The sequence below is a fragment of the Heterocephalus glaber genome, unplaced genomic scaffold (genome assembly GCF_053883595.1).
Source record: "Heterocephalus glaber isolate CG9 unplaced genomic scaffold, H.glaber_assembly_v1.0 deba00000347, whole genome shotgun sequence".
Classification (NCBI taxonomy): domain Eukaryota; kingdom Metazoa; phylum Chordata; class Mammalia; order Rodentia; family Bathyergidae; genus Heterocephalus; species Heterocephalus glaber.
In genome coordinates this window covers 54,174,220-54,191,994 of record NW_028258143.1, presented here as the reverse complement: position 1 = coordinate 54,191,994, position 17,775 = coordinate 54,174,220, and the positions used below count along the sequence as shown (strand labels likewise).

The 17,775-nt window shown below is 43.5% G+C and overlaps 1 protein-coding gene and 1 long non-coding RNA gene across 8 annotated transcripts in view; one reads left to right on the top strand and one right to left on the bottom strand.

Annotated features, from left to right (window-relative positions):
- Chn1 (chimerin 1) overlaps positions 1–6,275 on the top strand; it is a 187,976-nt gene extending 181,701 nt beyond the window's left edge. For all 6 annotated transcript variants that reach the window (XM_004857705.4, XM_087200621.1, XM_087200616.1 and 3 more), the window contains 2 exons: positions 3,863–3,968; positions 5,408–6,275. In XM_004857705.4, the coding sequence (XP_004857762.1) occupies positions 3,863–3,968; positions 5,408–5,579 (278 nt within the window). In that variant the 3' untranslated portion in view covers positions 5,580–6,275. The remainder of the gene's footprint in view (positions 1–3,862; positions 3,969–5,407) is intronic.
- The window catches only part of LOC147829968 (uncharacterized), a 59,187-nt gene that overhangs the window by 34,025 nt on the left and 7,387 nt on the right, over positions 1–17,775 (bottom strand). The gene's annotated exons all lie outside the window — the stretch shown is intronic.

Genomic DNA, 17,775 nt, shown 5'->3' with positions numbered 1-17,775 from the left:
GGTACTTTGTCCCATGTAACTTTGGACTTCCTGAAGAGAATCCCTGGAAGGAAACTTGCTAGTATTTCCTCTGCTTTGCCCTGAGTCACCCCCTTTACTTAGCTAAATTTATTTTTCTTGGATTTGAGTTTCTGTATACAGAATTAACAAGACATTCATTAGACATTTTTTATTAGGTCTTGATCCAGGTTCAGAGTGCTTATTTCCTGGCCCGATGGTGCCCACATTTTCAGCGCCTTCCAGGCCCTCAAGTGCCTTCTGTTCTCCTCTGGACCTCCAGCCACAGGCTCTCTTCACACTCCTGTCACCTGGACCTCTGGGTGGCTTCTTTCCACGAGGCCAGCTGGCTGCAGTGGTTCTGTCTTCTCTACTGCCCTGACCTTCCTTCAGTGCAGGCACTCTTGCATGTATTTGCCCAGTGACCATGTCACCCCACCTCTTACATAACAGGTGCTCAATAAATATTTATTGAATAAGCTGATAATTTTATGTTGAGACCCACAGACTCTTACATCTTTAGATATTCCAAGGGGTCATGTGGCTAGACTTCCTCCTGTTCTTGAAATGCACCCAGTCCAGTGGAGCAGACGAGTGGCACCGTCATAAAGCCCTGCTGTGTAGGGCAGAAACCTGCCTGCCTTTGATGCCTTCCTTTTTGGTAGTGGTGTTAACCTTGCCCTTTTCCACATGCCCTCCTTCCTATATTTGATTACAATGATAATGACCATTTGTCTCTGAACACATTCCATTATGCTGAAGCTTTCTCAGAGCTGAACAGCTGTGTTCTCTAAAAACCGGGAATGGGCAAGCAGTGATACCTTGGTTATCAAACTCAATTCATTCCATATTCGTGTCTGAACACCGAAAAGTTCAAGAACTAGACATATTTTTTCCCATATGAAATAACAGAAAACCAAATAACAGGTTCTGAGGCCCCAAAATTACTTATAAATTCATTTTTCTGGGACTTGAACAATTTTCACAATGATTTCTTTTACTCTCTCATGGTTCTCAGTTTTCCTCTTAGCTTTACTGCTGGTATCACTAACTTTCTTTGGACCCATGGTTACGATATTTTACACAAATAAAGCGAAAAAAAAGCACAAAAAGCACAGTAACGAATGTTGTGACACACTAACACAAGCATTATATGTCATCTGGCCGAGAGCAGTGCTTAGACTGAAGTGCCACCCCTTTGTGTCCACAGCAAGACACAACATGAGTCGTGTGACTCACTCCCAGCCCATACAGGTTTTTTCAAGTCAGATTTTCGATTTGACTATTAAGCAAAGTTATGAACACCAAGCAGATATTTTTTTGAACTTTGCTGTTCGAGTAGTGGAAAGTTTGCACTTGGAGCCATTCAACAACCAAGGTACCTTTTTATATAGAAGAAAAGAAGGAATGAATTCCAGGGAAGATTTATATCAGCCAGTTTATTCAATGCATTTTATCTTATTTCTCCAAATATTTTTTTAATGCTCCCAAATTATACCTCCCCGAAGCAATGTCCTCTCCTGAGCACCAGATGAATCCAATTTGTTCCACTGCCTAGTGGGTGTCTCAAATGGAACTCACCACCACCTCGTGCACCTGCAGTCTTTCCTGCCTCAGTTGATGCAGACTCCATGTTCTAGTTGCCCAACCCAAATCTTGGGTTGTTCTTCTCTTTCTCATAAATCCCTTTTTAGGAAATCTTTGTGGACTCTACCTTCAAAACACAAAGAACCAAGCGATTTCTTATCACCTTCACTACCACCTGATCCAAGTTACTCTCATTCTTCCTTTCAATTTTTTTTTCCCCCAATACTGGGCATTAAATTCAAGGCCCTCACACTGAGCCATTTTTTTTTTTTTTTTTGAGAAAGGTTCCCACCAACTAAATTGCCCAGGCTGGAGTCAAACTGGGGGTCCTCCTGCCTCAACCTCTGAGTACTGGGATTACAAGTGTGCACCACTATGACCAGCAGTCCTGTTTTTATAATAATGACTGGAATGGTCTTTCTGCCTTTACTCTTGCACTTCTCTAGTCTTTGTTGTGCATGCCAGCCAAAGGAGAGAGAACTACGGAAGTGAATGTCAGATCATGACACGTCTGTTCAGAACCTTCCTGTTTCTCTCTGTAAAAGCTAAGTGCTTGGATTCGCCTTCCCTGTTGCTAGTCTGACCTTGGCATGTGATGGCTCCTGCTTTCCCCCTGTTCCCCACTTTCCCTCAGATGTTACAGGCACACCCCAGGGCAGGGCTTTACATGGCTGCCTCTCTGCCAGAACCCTCTTTCCTCCAGATCTCCACATGGCTCATTCCCTCCTTCAGAGTCTTTACTCAGAAATGTCTTTCTCGTTGAGGTCTTTCTGACTACCATTTAAAACTGCAGTCCCCTCCCCACCCTGCTGATCTTTCCATAGTGCCTGCCTCATCCTAGTATCGATGAACTAGGTACTATCATGTTCATTGTTTACTGTCTCCCACCTTTACTTACAAAGCAAGCTCCTATGAGCAAGGAATTGTGTTTACTAGAAACTTTTCACTTTCATCTTTGATTGGTTTGTCCCTGACTCCATTATATCCATTGAGTTGGTTTATTAGTTTGAAACACTAGGATTTGGGGCCTCTTGTCTTTACTGCCACATTCTAATCAGCTGTAGCCTTCCTAGCACTTCAAGGCTGCTATTCTGATTAGGACTCAGCAGCATGGAGTCCCATTGCAGCTGCCCTGAAATCCAACATTTAAAGGCAGCCCACCATCGTGGCATTTTGGTAGAAGCAAGAGTATGCTATGGTCCTCTTAGAGCACCAAATTCTGAAGATGTACATTGTTTCCGATTATAGAGAACATTGATGAATCAAAAGCAATCTGTGACCTCAAAGGAATGTGCTAATTTTTTGGCCCACACAGCAGAACTAAAATACAGAATAAAGATGTTCTTCAATGTTAACACCTTTGGAAGGGATCCCACTATCATGCAGAACATTTGGAATTGCCTTCAAGGCCTGCAGTACAATCTTCTGAGTATCTTAAATAATGGAAAATACTTGTGTGTTAAAAGGAGATTTAAGTACAGTGGACCCTTGACTTATGAACTTAGTCGGTTCCCAAAGGCTGTAACTAAGTCAGTACAGCTGAGATCTGGAATGTTTACTTGGGTACACACTATAGATAACAAGAGGCAGATGAGTCTTCCATTAACCTAATTAATCCAAGTTGTTCGTATGTCAGGCCGGTTGTAACTTGAGGGTCCATTATAATTTAAAACTAAGTCTAATGAATAAAACACATAAACACTGGAGGATACATTTCTTGTTTAAAAAGAAAAAGGGCTGGGGATGCAGCTCAGTGGTAGACTGCTTGCCTAGCATGCAGGCCCTGGGTTGGCTCCACACACACACCAAAAAACATAAAAAGAAGAATATTCCAGAGTCCAGGGGGCAATGAGGTGGCATGGCAAGTTTACCATCACTGAGAGGAGATTTTCAGTATTTTGAACATACACCATCCCATTCATGTGTCTGTAACACTATAAGATGATCTCACTTGAGTGTATTTGAATATACAAAACAGTCTCCACACATCTGAATTTTATAGTTACATCCCATATATCTAATAAACAGTTGCCAGACTCAAGATACTCAAGTGAAGAAAGAAGACTCCTCCCAGAAAAGTCCAAGTGAACAGTGTTACCACACTGAAACTACAAGCGTTTGGAAATCTAGGGCTTCGATCTGAAAATTATTTTCCAAAGCTGTGGGCAGGAATCTGTGAGAAAGTGTTCCTACCAGCTTTAGATGGAGAATTCAGTGAGCCATTTGTACCTGTGTTCTGATAAAGCTTTGATCCTTGGCATTCTTCTTGCTATTTTAGAAATTATGGATCCTGATGAGCAATTGGAAACCCTTCATGAAGCGCTGAAACTACTGCCGCCTGCTCACTGCGAAACCCTCCGGTACCTCATGGCGCATCTAAAGAGGCAAGTTACAGGCTTGGAGTCTTATGCTTGTATTGCATCCAAGGTCTAAGAATAAAATGAAAGGTGAAAGAAAGGACAAATGATCTTTTGAATGAATAATTGAATAGCTACATTGTCTTCTTGTGAGAAGTTGCACTAGTTGAGAAAGAATGCTAAAAATACTTTGCACTCCTGTACTGAACAGAGACCCGATTCTGACATAGATGTATATGCCATTCTGGTATGTGTTTCCAGATATGCCAGAAACACCAGTATTTGGCAAGGCCATGCATTCAATTTCATGGCAGGAGAAAGGCTTGTAGCTTCATGGTAGAGCAAGAACAAGGCAACTTGCAAGGCAGCTTGCTTGTCTTTTATTTTCTTGATCCAAAATAAGCACTTGAGACTTAGTGAAGGGATCTTAGATTATTGAATTAATGTTGCCAGCACTGAAACTGGTATGAAAAGTTATGAGGTAAAGGGAGGAATAGAAAAGAAAATATTTCAGTTAGTTTGGGTTTAACACTTTTTGTTTTTGTTTTTATTTTTGGTACCGGGGATCAAACTCATGACCTTCTGCTTGCAAGGCAGGCCGCAGCACCACTGAGCTAAATCCTCAGCCCTGGGTTTAACACTTTTTAAAGTGATTGATGGTGCTGTAGCTTTATTTCCCACTTGATCACCTGTGTTCTCTAGCAGTATAAGCAAAGTTTTCACAGTTATATGACTAATTGTTAATGGTTTTAAGGTTTGAAAATGTAAAATCAATTAGAAACAAAAAACTTTGTATGCCCATTAGTTATTTGGGGATGTTTGCATTTTTCCTCTTTAAAAATTAAGCACCATGAGTTAAAAACCTTTCCTTAATATGCTTACAACTCCACTTAAAAATTCAAGGCTGTTCCATTTTGTATGTAATTAAGTGTTCCACACTAAAAGAAAGAAATAATTCTCAAATTATTGTCTGTGCTATTGCTTTAGTAGTGAAAAAAATACAAACAGACTCCTGGACAATGGCATTTACTCTGAGCCATTTCCTATTACTGTCACAACTATTTTCTCCATAGGCACTCAATAAACTGTCCAACTTGCACAAAATACTCCACAGGAAGCAAGCAAGCCAAAGTGGAGGGAGGGAAGGCAGAGGGAGCAGTCAAGGTGACCCAGTTCCCTTGCTGCTGCAACATGTTCCTGCAGCTGTAGACTGGGGCAAGAGAATCCACAATCCGAAATGAGCCCAGACGGCCCACACATTCACTCAGCTAAGCCTAAGCCATCACGAGAGGCGAATGTTCCTTACTAACGTCATCTCCTTCAGGGAGGTGGGAGTTACAGAGAAGTGGCGGGAGAGTTGATATTGGACGCAAACCTTTGCTGTGAATCTCGTTTCCTCAGTGCTCAGGCACAGTGCAGAGCCTCATGGCTTCCAGTCATCCTGTTCCTTCACTTGTGTTTTTCAGAGTGACTCTCCATGAAAAGGAGAATCTTATGAATGCAGAGAACCTTGGAATCGTCTTCGGCCCAACCCTTATGAGATCCCCAGAACAAGATGCGATGGCTGCATTGAATGATATAAGATATCAGAGACTGGTGGTGGAGCTGCTTATCAAAAATGAAGACATTTTATTTTAAATTTTTAATTTGAGGGAAAAGAAATGTTTTACAGATGAAGGATGTTTTATAGTAATTTAATTGGCTCCATAGCTGAATTATTTCTTGGTTAGAGATTTGGGCAAATAACCAGATGAAAATGAAGGAACTTTCTGTCATTTCTGTAGCACCACTCTGCTGTCCTTGTAAAACATGCTTTCCAGTTCTAGTAATCCTGGGTGTTTATCATGATACGAGAAACTCAAGCTGTATTGCATGATTACCCCCCATTCGGTAAGGAAACCCCATGCAACAAACGCAGACCTGCACCTGCTCCACCTCCGTCCTGGGTAGTCTGTGATTGTAACCCAGCATGTTTCACAGAGTAAACCTGTTGTGATTTTCCTTTTGGGGTCCATGCCATTGGTTTCTGCTGCTTGTACAAACATGCGCGTGCACACACAGATACACTGCACCCCTGGCTGTTGCGTTGCCATAGACAGTATCACACGCTGACTTTTCACAAACGATTTCCAGTTTCTCTCAAGCTCCTCTCTAACATAGTATTCTTTCCAGCAAAAGCAAAATGTGCTTTCAGATTTGTTACTTTAACAAGTTATCCTACCAATAAAATGTACAACACAGAGCATTTTCTGTTAAATTATTTGGTTTTCAGTTATTTTGTATTTTTATCTGGCATGCATTAATTTATTAAATTTGGCTTTTAGAAATCAAAAATATTGTTAGTTTCCTTGTTTTTGCCACGAGTGGGCGTATTTGACCATCTCTCTAATACTCAGTACTTTCCCATCACTTTTTATTATTAAAAGGGGTGTTTATTTGGTAATCTCCTGAAATAATAATTTAAAGCTGCTTAGACTCAAAACAGTCATTGAATTTCTTTTTTTGCCTATTACTCTGGCTGAAATCTAGGCCATTTCCTCAACTTTTCAAGACAGCAGAACAGAAGTTTCTTCTAGACTCATCAGAAGAAATTTAAACATTGGGTTTGTTGGAAACATCTGGGGTTGACATTCATTGGGCCAACAGCACCTCCAGGGGCGAATCCCAGGGCAGGTGGGCAGCTGGAGTAATGGGGTGCACTGGATGCCTAGAGCCCACATCCGGTCCTGGTACTGTCCTGGCCCATGAGGCTTTGAGCAAATAACCCTCCAGAGTCTGTTTCCTGGCCTGGAAAATGAGCATCTACCTAAAACCAAATTTCTATCCTGCTTTAAAAAGTAAAGTAATAAACGAGGTGTGGGGGCATGTGCCTATAATCCCAGCGACAAGAGGCTGAGCCAAGAGGATCACAAATCCAATGCCACCTGGGTGAGTTAGCAAGACCCCATCTTCAAAAAAAGGAAGCAATAATAAAATAGAACATTTCTGAACTTTTCAAGACCATTGCAAAGATAATGGGGCCTGGCAGAAGTACAGCTTTTCCAACTCTTTTCACCCATAGTACGAAGTTGGTAGTATGCATTCATTAACGTTTACATTGAGGAAAGTGTAGCTATTGAGGGACTGTTCCATCACAGCTATCAACCACTGTCCTATAAGAATGTCACTGCACTGAGCAACATCAAATACATTGATAAAGTACACACATTTGTTTCATATAACAAAATTTCTTTAAAGTGGAGGCCACTTAGAGGAACTAAACACTAAGGCTGCTTTTCATCTGTGAAGTACCCTTGCCAGGAACTGTGATCAAACCTGAACTGTCTCAGGTTAGACAAAGCCCACTGAACTGCACGACTGAAGTCTTCGCAGTCTTCTTTTGAAGAAGAAATTCAATTGGGAAAGAATATGCATTACTGCAATGTTTTCACCCTGTTTTTCGTACAAGGCCTGGGGTGTAGCTCAATGATAGAACACATACTTAACATGATGGGGTCCCTAGGTTCAATCCCCAACATAAGAAAATGGCAAGAAACTAAAAACCTAAGAAAACAAATGTGGTTGACTTCTAGGCACTTTCTAGAACTTGAGCTGTAAGGTTCAGTTTCCTTGGATTTGTTTTTTTTGTGGGTGTTTTTGTTTATGTAGTACTGAGGCTAAACCTGGGCACTCAACCACTAAGCTATATCCCCAGTCCTTTTTACTTTTTGAGACAGGGTCTTATAAATTGCCCATTGATTTTTCCCCCCCATTGATTTTGTTTATTTTTGGTTGCGGGATCAAACTCTGGACCTTGCGCTTTCGAGGCAGGCGCTGGAACCACTGAGTTAAATCCCCACCCTCCCCATTGATTTTTAAAGGTGGGTGGTGTGTGTGTGAGAGAGAGAGAGAGAGAGAATTGAACCCAGGGCCTAGCACAAGGTAGGAAAGGTCTCTATTACTGAGCCACATCCCTAGCTTCTAATCATCATTTTAAGACAAATATTTTAGAGTTTATTGCCCCAAAGCCAAATAGATATTGACAAGTCTACTTGAAAAGTGAAGTTCTAAAATGTACACTGGAAAATCAGGGTGCCGAAATTTCTTCTTCCAACAGTAGAGTCTCATCATTGGGAACTTAGCTTCTTAGGGAAATCTTTTAAGTGTTTTTATAACTTCATTTGCTATATCAACTGTGTGGTATTCACATCTATCTGTTAGGTTAAGGTGAGCCATTTGCATGCAGGAGCTAAAGCAGTAGTGTTCCTTACATGCATCATCACATACCACACTTATCCCCAAAACGGGCCATTCTGACTTGACTGGCATATATTTCAGCAGTGCAAAGGAGAAGGCTAAGGAGTACTAGCCTTTCATCACTGTGACTAAATACTTGAGAAAAGCAGCTTAGACGAGGAGAGGTTTATTTTGGTTTGTGGTTTTAGAGGGTTCAGTCCATGAACTACCTCCATTGCTTTTAAGCCTCTGGTGAGGCAGAAACATCATGGAAGTAAGACAACTGTAGAGGGAAATGGCTTACTTCATGGCAGCCAGGAGGCAGAGAGAGAGCATGAGCCTGTGCTCGCAGGTTTCCTCCTGCTACTGGATGGCGAGGGTCACATTCAGGGGGGGTCAACATCATCTGTTTGTTGTCCCACCCAACTGTCTCTGGAAACACCCTTCCAGACACACCTAAAAGTGCACTTTACTAAATTCCTAGGTGTTTATTAATCCAATCAACTTGGCAATCAAGATTAACCACAGAGAAGGGCACAGCCTCTAATTTTCAGAAATCCTTTGCACCATCTGCCTTACTCAGTATGTGCCAGTCACCATTCTAGGACTTGGGACAAGAGCAGTTTCAGTTCTCAAGGAACTCACCATGTCAATCCAGCCTAACTATGCCTTACTTTTGTACTTTTTCTCATTGCCACTTGTGCCATATTGGCCTCAGCACTAGAAATCAGCAGAAAGCCACAAGGCAGGTATTGTCTTTCATAATTCCACTTGAGTTCACAATTCCACTTGGTACTTTGATCGTAAACATTTCTTTGACCAATAAGGAAAGCAGATAAAAAAAAAATGGCTTCAGCAGAGCCAGTGAGAAGCATGAGAAGCATGCATAGCCTATCCTTTGGGAAGTGTATGCTGTCTAAACCGGGACAACATGGCCCGCTTGGGGGACCTTAACATTTTCAGATATGGATTCACTGGTCCCTCATTTCCCTGTACAAAACAAGGCCATCAGTCTCATCATGTCCTGGCACACTGCCTTCATTTTGGCTAATCCCACATGTAGTGAACAGTCATTCTACAAAAAGGATGGTCTCAAGCTAACGGCTGTTTCCCTGTGGACAGTGGCCCTTACCCTTACCCACAAGAAACAGTCCAAGACCCCAGTAGATGCCTAAAGCCAGAGTACCAACCCCTACATATCCCATGCTTTTTCCAACACATACATACCCACAATATACAAACTAAATGCATTTTCATCTTAGCACTTACGACATTTCTGTGGCTGTAATGTTTGCAGTTGGAGTGCTACAGCAAAATTAGCACAAGTTTCTTTTTTCTTTCTCACAATTTTGCAGATAGGCTATTTGTTCTTACCCTACATCTTAGCAACCTCAGCAGCATGGTTTTCTTTCCTGAAGTTGAGAACTTTCACTTTTCCACTCAAAGCCCTTTGTTGCTTCTCTTTGGCACAACTGAAGAGCCAGTGTCACTATTCTTGCCCTTTGAGGGCCACTGTTAAGTAAAATAAGGCTCCTTGAACCAAGCACTGCAGTGCTATAGTGGTCCATCTGATAATTACAAACTAGTGGACTCGCTGAGGGCAGAATACACAGGACAGGGTGGGTGCACTGAAGGAAAGGAAGGTTCCAGTCCTAGGATGGAGCAGAACCTCGGAAGTTGTCATCAGCCTGCCCAGATGGGTGTATAATTCAAACTTAATAATTGTTTTTCTGGTATTTTCCACTGAATATTTTCAGAAACTCGGTAATTGAAACCTCGTAAAGTAAAATCTCAGATAAGGGAAAACTTCTGTAATAAAAAATGTATTTGGTCTTTGTCCCCCGTTCCTGGCACAGAGCTTCTAAACACCCTGGAATTTCCTGAGTAAAAGAAGCATCTTTTGTTTTTCCTAATGAGCCCTTCTAATCACACTGAAGTGACTTGGGGTGAGACTCCTAGGTAGCCTCTGAAGCCAGTTGGAAAAGCCAAGTAATTAGAAGGTTGGAATTGTCAGCCACACTCACTGACCTCTGGAAGGAGAGGGGGGCCTGGAGACTGAGCTCTACACAAGCTGTTGAATAATCAGATTGATAAATTTCCGGAGGGGTAAACATGGTAAACCTCTGCATCCTGCTGCCCTAAAGCATCTCTCTTTTTTGTGGCTCTTCCTGAGTTGTACCCTTTATAATCAGCTGATACACAGCAGCATTTTCCTGAGTCTATAGACCATTCTGGGAAGTAATCAAGCCTGAGGAGGGGTTGTAGGAAGCCCTGGTTTATAGCTTCTCAGTCAGAAGTGTAGGTGGTTCCCAGGGACTTGTAACTGACATCAGAAGTGGGTGAGGTCTTGTGGGATTGAGTCCTTTAACATGTCAGATCTGTCACCAACTCGAGGTAGATGGTATCAGAACTGAACTGAGTTGCAGAACACCCAACTGCTGTCCTATAGTTGGAGAATTTGTATATAAGGCCCACACATTTGGTGTCAGAGTGTTGTGAATATAAATACTCCACCATTAAATAAAAATTATAAGAGGCCATTGTTTGGGGAAAAGTTCCTACACTGGGCACCACAAACCAAGCTAAAAATCTAAACAGAGTCACTAACACTAAAATTCCATTTCACCAAGCTGAAATTAAACTGTATCTGACTTTCTGAAAAATCAGGATTAGTGCTTTCTTTATTTAGACAAACTTCCCAAACAGATCAGTTTTAATTGGCATGATAATAAAGTTCCCTATGTTTTAATCCTTAGTAGAAAAAAGTTATCCTGAAGTAACCTGATGTTAACCAGTTATTTTTCTACTATTTTGTCTCCCTGCCTCCACTTTACAAGGAAAGTAACTTTAAAATGACTAATCTACTTTTGGGTTTTGTTACCACATTAACCCTTTTCTGTCTATAAAACCAAACTCCTCTGCTCACCTCAAGGAAATGCTTACTCTATTTTATGGGTTTATCAGTGCTAGAATCCAAAATAAAGTCAATTAAGACCTTTAAATTATAATTTTGTCCTTTGACACTACTCATCATTTATCAAAAACAGATTGACAACCTTCACATTTCCCAAACAGTAATAAGTAAAGAAAAAAAAAAACTAAAGTTGCTGTTTTCCTTTGGTTTTATGCAATCATGGAATACAGTTATAACATCAATCCTCTAGCAGTGTTATTAATAAAGGTTGTATTAATATTACTTACATTATAGATTCAAACATTTGTTGGTTTCAATACTGTTCTTCTGCCTTAAAGTTACTAGGACCTCAGCAAATCCTTAGGTTTTAAGGTATGTATATTTTACTAGTCCTGTTTATCACACATGGATCTTGATGCAGTTGATACATACATTAAGACCAAGCTAAATTAAGAAAATTATGATTCATTGCTACATATTGTAAGGAAAATCCTGATGCATAAGTTTTATTGTTCTCTGCTGAAGATTATATTTTAATGCAGTCTTCCAGTCATAATGTATTTTACAATATAAATGTTTTTTCCTTTATTGCTTATTCACCCAAATAGCAGAAAACACCAACAAGGATCTAAGCACCATGTTGCTAACCTAGTTTTTGGAACTCTGGTGCCCCTTGGCAGCGTCAGGGATGTATTGTTCTGGAACACACTTATAATCAATTGCACTGTTGCAGAAACATTATTCTAGTTACAGAAATAAGCCATCACTACACTCCCAATCATATGTATTGTAAGAAAGTTGAATAAGTTATTCAGTGATTTTTAGATAAAGAAATTGTCTTGAATTACACATGATCACAATTGTCAGAAGAAAGAATACCTGAGGATGAAATCTTCGTAATAATTTTTCAATTGGTTCACATCTAGTAAATAGAACTGGGATCTTTGATTCTCTGACGACAAAAAATGTCTATCCCACATTTAATCTTTTTGCTGGCTATTATTTTGTACCAAATTTTCATAGAAATACAGAATCTTCCTTGAAGTTATTGTTTCTAGCATGAAACACCTGTTGGGCCACCGAGGTCCTTCGTGCCTGTTGCAAACATGTTTTTCAGTGGTTTCTAAGTAGCCTCCTTAGTCTAATTAAGGATTTTAATTAATAAGTAGGTGTTTATCTGATTCATTCTCTTTGTGATTTTTTTTTATAAGATTTGATTTCCTTTTCCTGCCTTAACATCTAATTTAGGCTAAGCAAACTTGGAATAAAATTTGAATAAGAAAGGCTTGAGGACAGAGTCAGACTTAGGTCAGAAACTGGGAGGTAACTGAAGGAGGGTGGGGGCAGCCACCTGAATTGGCTTTATTTTCTTGCTTTCTGCATTGCTGCTGCTCTGGCCCTTGGGGCCTGGATCCTGTGGAACCCATGCCTCTCGGGGAACAATTCCTAGAGGTAGTCAAAGACTTTGAGATGCCTTTGAAGCATAAAACATGCCCCGGCTCCCTGTCCATCACACCCCAATCCAACACTCCTCTGCCCTATATCTCCCCTGGCCAGTACTGACAATTAGGACCATTCCTTTGAAGTAGAAGCTGTATAAATTATTCAACTAGCCGATCCCAAACCTGATGCTCCTCCTGCAAGTGCCCCACTCAGGCTGTGGGCCAGGCTCTGCCCTTCTTCTCTGCTTACAGAAGGACCTTGGCTCTTTGCCATGTGGCCCTGATGCAGCTGAGTGGGGCAATGGTCTAGGTTCTTGTGTATGACAAGGAAAGAATTGCCAAGCATACACCATGTAATGTGCAGTAAGTTTATTGAGGGTCTCAGGGGAGCAGCAGGCACAGGCAGAAGGCCAGAGCAGGCAGAAGGGGCTTTTGTAACCAGAGATTCTAGTATTTATGGGGTCAGCCATCCATTGGTCCTGGGCATCTCCCACCATCTCTCTTCTGATGTCAGCGATCTGCTGGACCTCCTAAGCTCGAGCCTCCTGTTTTAGGATTATGGAAGCATGGAAAAGCTCAGGGGTGGTGTGATGTTTATAACTGAACCAAGGGAAGGGAGTGACTCAGCTTCTTTGTTCCTAACTGTATATTTCTGTGTGCTGTGCTGTGTGCTGTGCTGTGTGCTGCCTCTTGTTACTGGGGCCTATGAGCAAAAACTTCTTCTGTCCTGGACATTTGCTTCCCTGTGTCTGATGTTTGACCCACCTGATTGAAAAAAGACCCCAGGGCTTTGAACACAACAGGGATGAAGCTAAAGGTGGTCAGCACAAGGCGCCCCATTGCAGCCCCCAAGGGAGCTGTCTCCCCGGGGCCTTGCCCGAGGTGGACTTGGACCTCCTCGCTGGCCTGCAACAGACATCAGTGGTCCTCGTGGACCGGGCAGCAGTGATCCCAAGAGGGTGGTCCTGGCACCAGGGATCTGCATTACTGGGAGGCTGGGCAAACACACACATTCCTGGAGCCAGCCCAGGCTTCTTAGTTCAGAAATCCTGGAATGGGGCCCAGAAAATGGCTCCGTCAAGGTCTCCAGGTAGTGAAGACGCCAAGGTTTGAAAACCTTCGCAGTGGCCTGAAGCGAGGTGGAGTTGGAGCCCCGACCCTGATGACTACTGGGACCACAGTATCCTGGCCGGACCTCCTCAGCTGCTTCCCAGAGTGCCAGGAGCCCAGAGATTGTAGACATGTGCCAGCACGCCTCAGCTGGGGCATGCTTTTCTGAACCCCAACATCAGAATATTCTCAGAACAATACAGAAGTCTACACAATGAGACCCTGTCTCAAGACACCACAAAAATAAATAAATAATTGGCTTCAATCAAGTTGTTAATAATGAGTCAATGAAATTAAGGCCCCTGACATCCTGCAGCTAATGGTGTCCCCATCCCACCACCAGGGCCTCTGTGCTGGGTCCCCACCCTGGGCAGGGCATTTTTTTTTTTTTCCTTTTTGAGATAGGGTCTTGCTATGTAGTCCAGCCTCACACTACTCATGATCCCCCTGCCTCAGCCTCCCAAATACTAGGACTGTAAGTGGTGTGCACCACCACACTCACACAGGCCTCCATCCACAGCAGCCCTCTCACCCCAGACCCTCACAGCTGCTGGGGCTGCCTGCCCACTGCCTGCCCCAAGCTCTGTGAGGATGAGCGCTCAGTGAACACCTACAGACAAACCATTCCTACTCTGGAAGTGAGGCTGGGAGATAGGAGAAAATCACCCAGAACCTTCCTTCTCAGCCGTCCCAAACAGGGCAGCTCACTCACCCGTTGTGCCCACATGCAAGCTCCCTGCTTTTGTATCAGGTCTGGAGAAAAAATTAATCAAGGATCAGAGAATCCCAGGACCCCCTGCTATATCTGTGGCCAAGCAAAGAGAAGTGTTGGACTCACACAGCAAGGTAGCTCATGTCACCAATGAGAATGTTGCAGGTGTGTTCCTTAGTATGTTCTCATCAAGAATTAATCACCATTAATATTAACATTGATAGAGGGAAACCTCTATGGAGACAGGCTTGAATCCTTACAGCTGTGGCTGGGTGTAGCAAGATAACAGTGAACTGCCACAGGTGAGCAGATTTATCATGTCACTAGGAAAGAAAGGAGGGAGAGAGAAGGTAGGCACTACATAAATGCTCAGGCAAGGCCCTCAGGTCTGGAGACCCCGCCCCTCCGCCCCAACTCCTCCCCTCGCCCTCCTGGATGTCTCGCCACAAACTTCCTCCAAGTTCATGAAGGACAGGGAGAAGCAAAGGGCTGGCGGAAGGTCGTCCTGAGGGCCTGAGAATTTCTCATAAGGAATAAAGGCCCAAGGCCCCTGCATGGGTTGGTAGTGGGGAGCCTCAGAGCCAGCCCAGGAGGGACAGGTCTGCTCAGCTTCAGCTTAAGGTGCAGAGAAGCACAACCCACTTCAAGGCCACCCCCTCCTGCCCACCCCAGACCTGCTCAAACAGAGGTGGGAAAGGAAAATCCTTGCTGCCATCAGCATTGGTGGTCTTTTCTTCCTAGCATACCTTCCCTGCAGTATGGAAAGCCTGGCCCAGCTGGGGCTAATCCAAGGCCCAGCGTGTCCAAGGCATGTGACAACTTTGTGGGAAAAGGCTGAGAGCTAGGAATGGAAACCAAGCTTGCTGACCATAAATACTGCATCACAGGGCAAAGGAGAGAATCCCACAAAGCAGCCAGGGCTGGGCCCCTGCAACCTCAACCCTGAGCGCTGCCTTTGTACCCGGACCCTACAACGCGTTCCTGTGGTTGCGTGGGAAGAGAGGCCTCCAGAAGCTCAGCAAAGACAGAGACGGGCATCCCCTGCTGAAAAGGACAGGCGGCCTTGTCCTTGGCCACCCATTCCAAAGTGCTGTTTGAAAATGGTACTGAGCACACACTGGATGGAAGGACACATTCCGACAGATAGGAGATGGGAACTAAAGGAGCTGTAACGTCTGCTGCAGGCAGTGATGCACTAAGGATCTAATGGGCAGTAGGACGTTAACTAAACACAAGACTCACATTCTTGTGATTACCAAGGGGCTAGTTTTCTGGTCAGCAGCAGGCAACTGTTTTGAGTTCTATCCGCTCCTCCTTGTGCTCCCAGCCCCAGTAGGCTGTGGGGTCTTGCATTTCCACAGGACAATGGCTTGTCTGGGTCTCAGGGACTAACCAGGAGCTGTGCCCCGCCCCAGGTTACATAATCTCTGGGCGCGTCCCTTAGCCACCAGAGCAGAGCCCGCAGCCAGCCCAGGCCCTCAAGGCCACACTGTCACAGTGGGTTCTGTCTTCCATGTGCTCTGGAAGCTAAGGAGCGGAGGCTCACCAAGGGCTGGCTGACCTGGCAGGGATGTGAGGTGGTGGAATCTGGTTGTCATGGGGATGTGAGGTTTTCTGCTCAAGCTGTTTGAAAGGCAAATTTTCCATTGTGTACATGTAAACATACTGCAGCACCCTTGAGTATTTAAATTCCTTTTCTTTCTCAAGTGGCAGGTAGAATGGGCCCATACATTTTTAAAAGTTATCAAAGGTAATTTTCCAGGGGACAGCTCTTTGGAGGGTGGCTAGCTTCAGCACGTTTAGGGATGAGTGTAGGAAGGAGAGACAGTGCTACTCTTCCAGAAGCATCTGGGCCTCCCAGGTCATTTAGGCATCTGAGTGATGTTGCCAGGGACTTGAGAATAGGCTGAGTGTCAGGGACAGGCTTGTCCCCCAGAGACGGGCTCAGGACAGTGTCTTCTTCCCCTTCAACATCCGGTAAGGAAAGTATATCTTTTTTTTTTGGTACCGGGAATCAAACTTGGGTCCTTGAGCTCACGCAGCAGGTGGCAAAACCACTGAGCTAAATCCCCGGCCCCCAGGAAAGTATATCTTGCTTTCTAGCTTTCCTGTTATTCAGCAAATCACCACAGCCCTGGTCTTTCTCTCCCTTATTTCAATGTTCAGGAACAGTGTTTTGAGGCCCTTAGATGTAGTGTGTATGTGGGGGGTATGGGGGGGCTTTAAAATGCACATGATATAAAAATTACCACTTTAACCATTCAGTGTACAATTCAGTGCTATTAAATGCATTCACAATTGGGCAACCATCACCATCATGTCCATAATTTTATCATGCCAAATACAAACTATGTCCATTAAATAATTCCCCATTTCCTCTTGCCCTCCCCAGCCCTTGATGACATCTATTCCACTTTCCACAAGAAGTCACCCAATTTAGGTATGTAAGTGAAATCATATGTGTCCTTTCATGTCTGGGTTATTTCATTTAGCATAAGATTCATCCACATTGTAGCATGGGTGAATATTTCACTATTTGAGACTGAGTGATATTGTATGGATTTGCCACGTCTTGGTTATTCATAAATCTGTTCACTGACACTCGTGTTGCTTCCAGCTCTGGGCTGTGACCCCTGCAGCTGCTGTGAACAGGAGCTGTGCAGTGTCCAAGTCCCTGCTTTCTACTTTCTTAGATACATAGACCCAGGAGTAGAATTTCTGGATCCAATAGTAATACTACGTGTTTAACTTGTTGAACAGTTGCCAAACTGTTTTCCAAGCAAGACCCCCTGAGCTTTTGATTGATGTGTTTCTTAGACCAGATGAGGATTGTTTCCTAATGAATTGCCAATCAGCAGAATTGAGTCTATTTTTATAATTCCCTCATAGCCACTCACCTAACTCTAAGATTTTCTGCATGTTTTCTTGGTTCAATTTCCTCTGTTGACTTGTTTAGAGATAGTACGTGGGGATAGCACTGAAGTGATTAACAATGGATTGATCAATTGATTCACTGAAAGACCTACACTGTCAGTTGGGGTCTTCCAAACTCCCTTGAGCCACCTGTGGACCCAGCAATACTTGCCTGCCACTACTGACTCACTCACAGGGACTTGATCGCCCTGTCTCCTGCCCCGCCACCCCGGGACCGGCAGAAGTTTATCCAGACCCCACGGTCCTTCACTGAGCTCCTTCTCACAACTGCCGAAGCCACAGAGGTCTGTCACCTAGTCTTGTGTTTTTTGGTTTGTGTTTGTTTTGGTGATACCAAGGTTTGAACTCAGGGTCTTTGCACTAAGCTACATCTTTGGCTTGGGGGCTGTGGGGGGCAGGATCTTCCTAAATTGCCAAGTTGCCCAGACTGGGCTTGAACTTGTGGTCCTCCAGCCTCAGCCTTCCACAGTGCTGGGATTACAGGTGTAATGCTGGCTTATTCTGTTA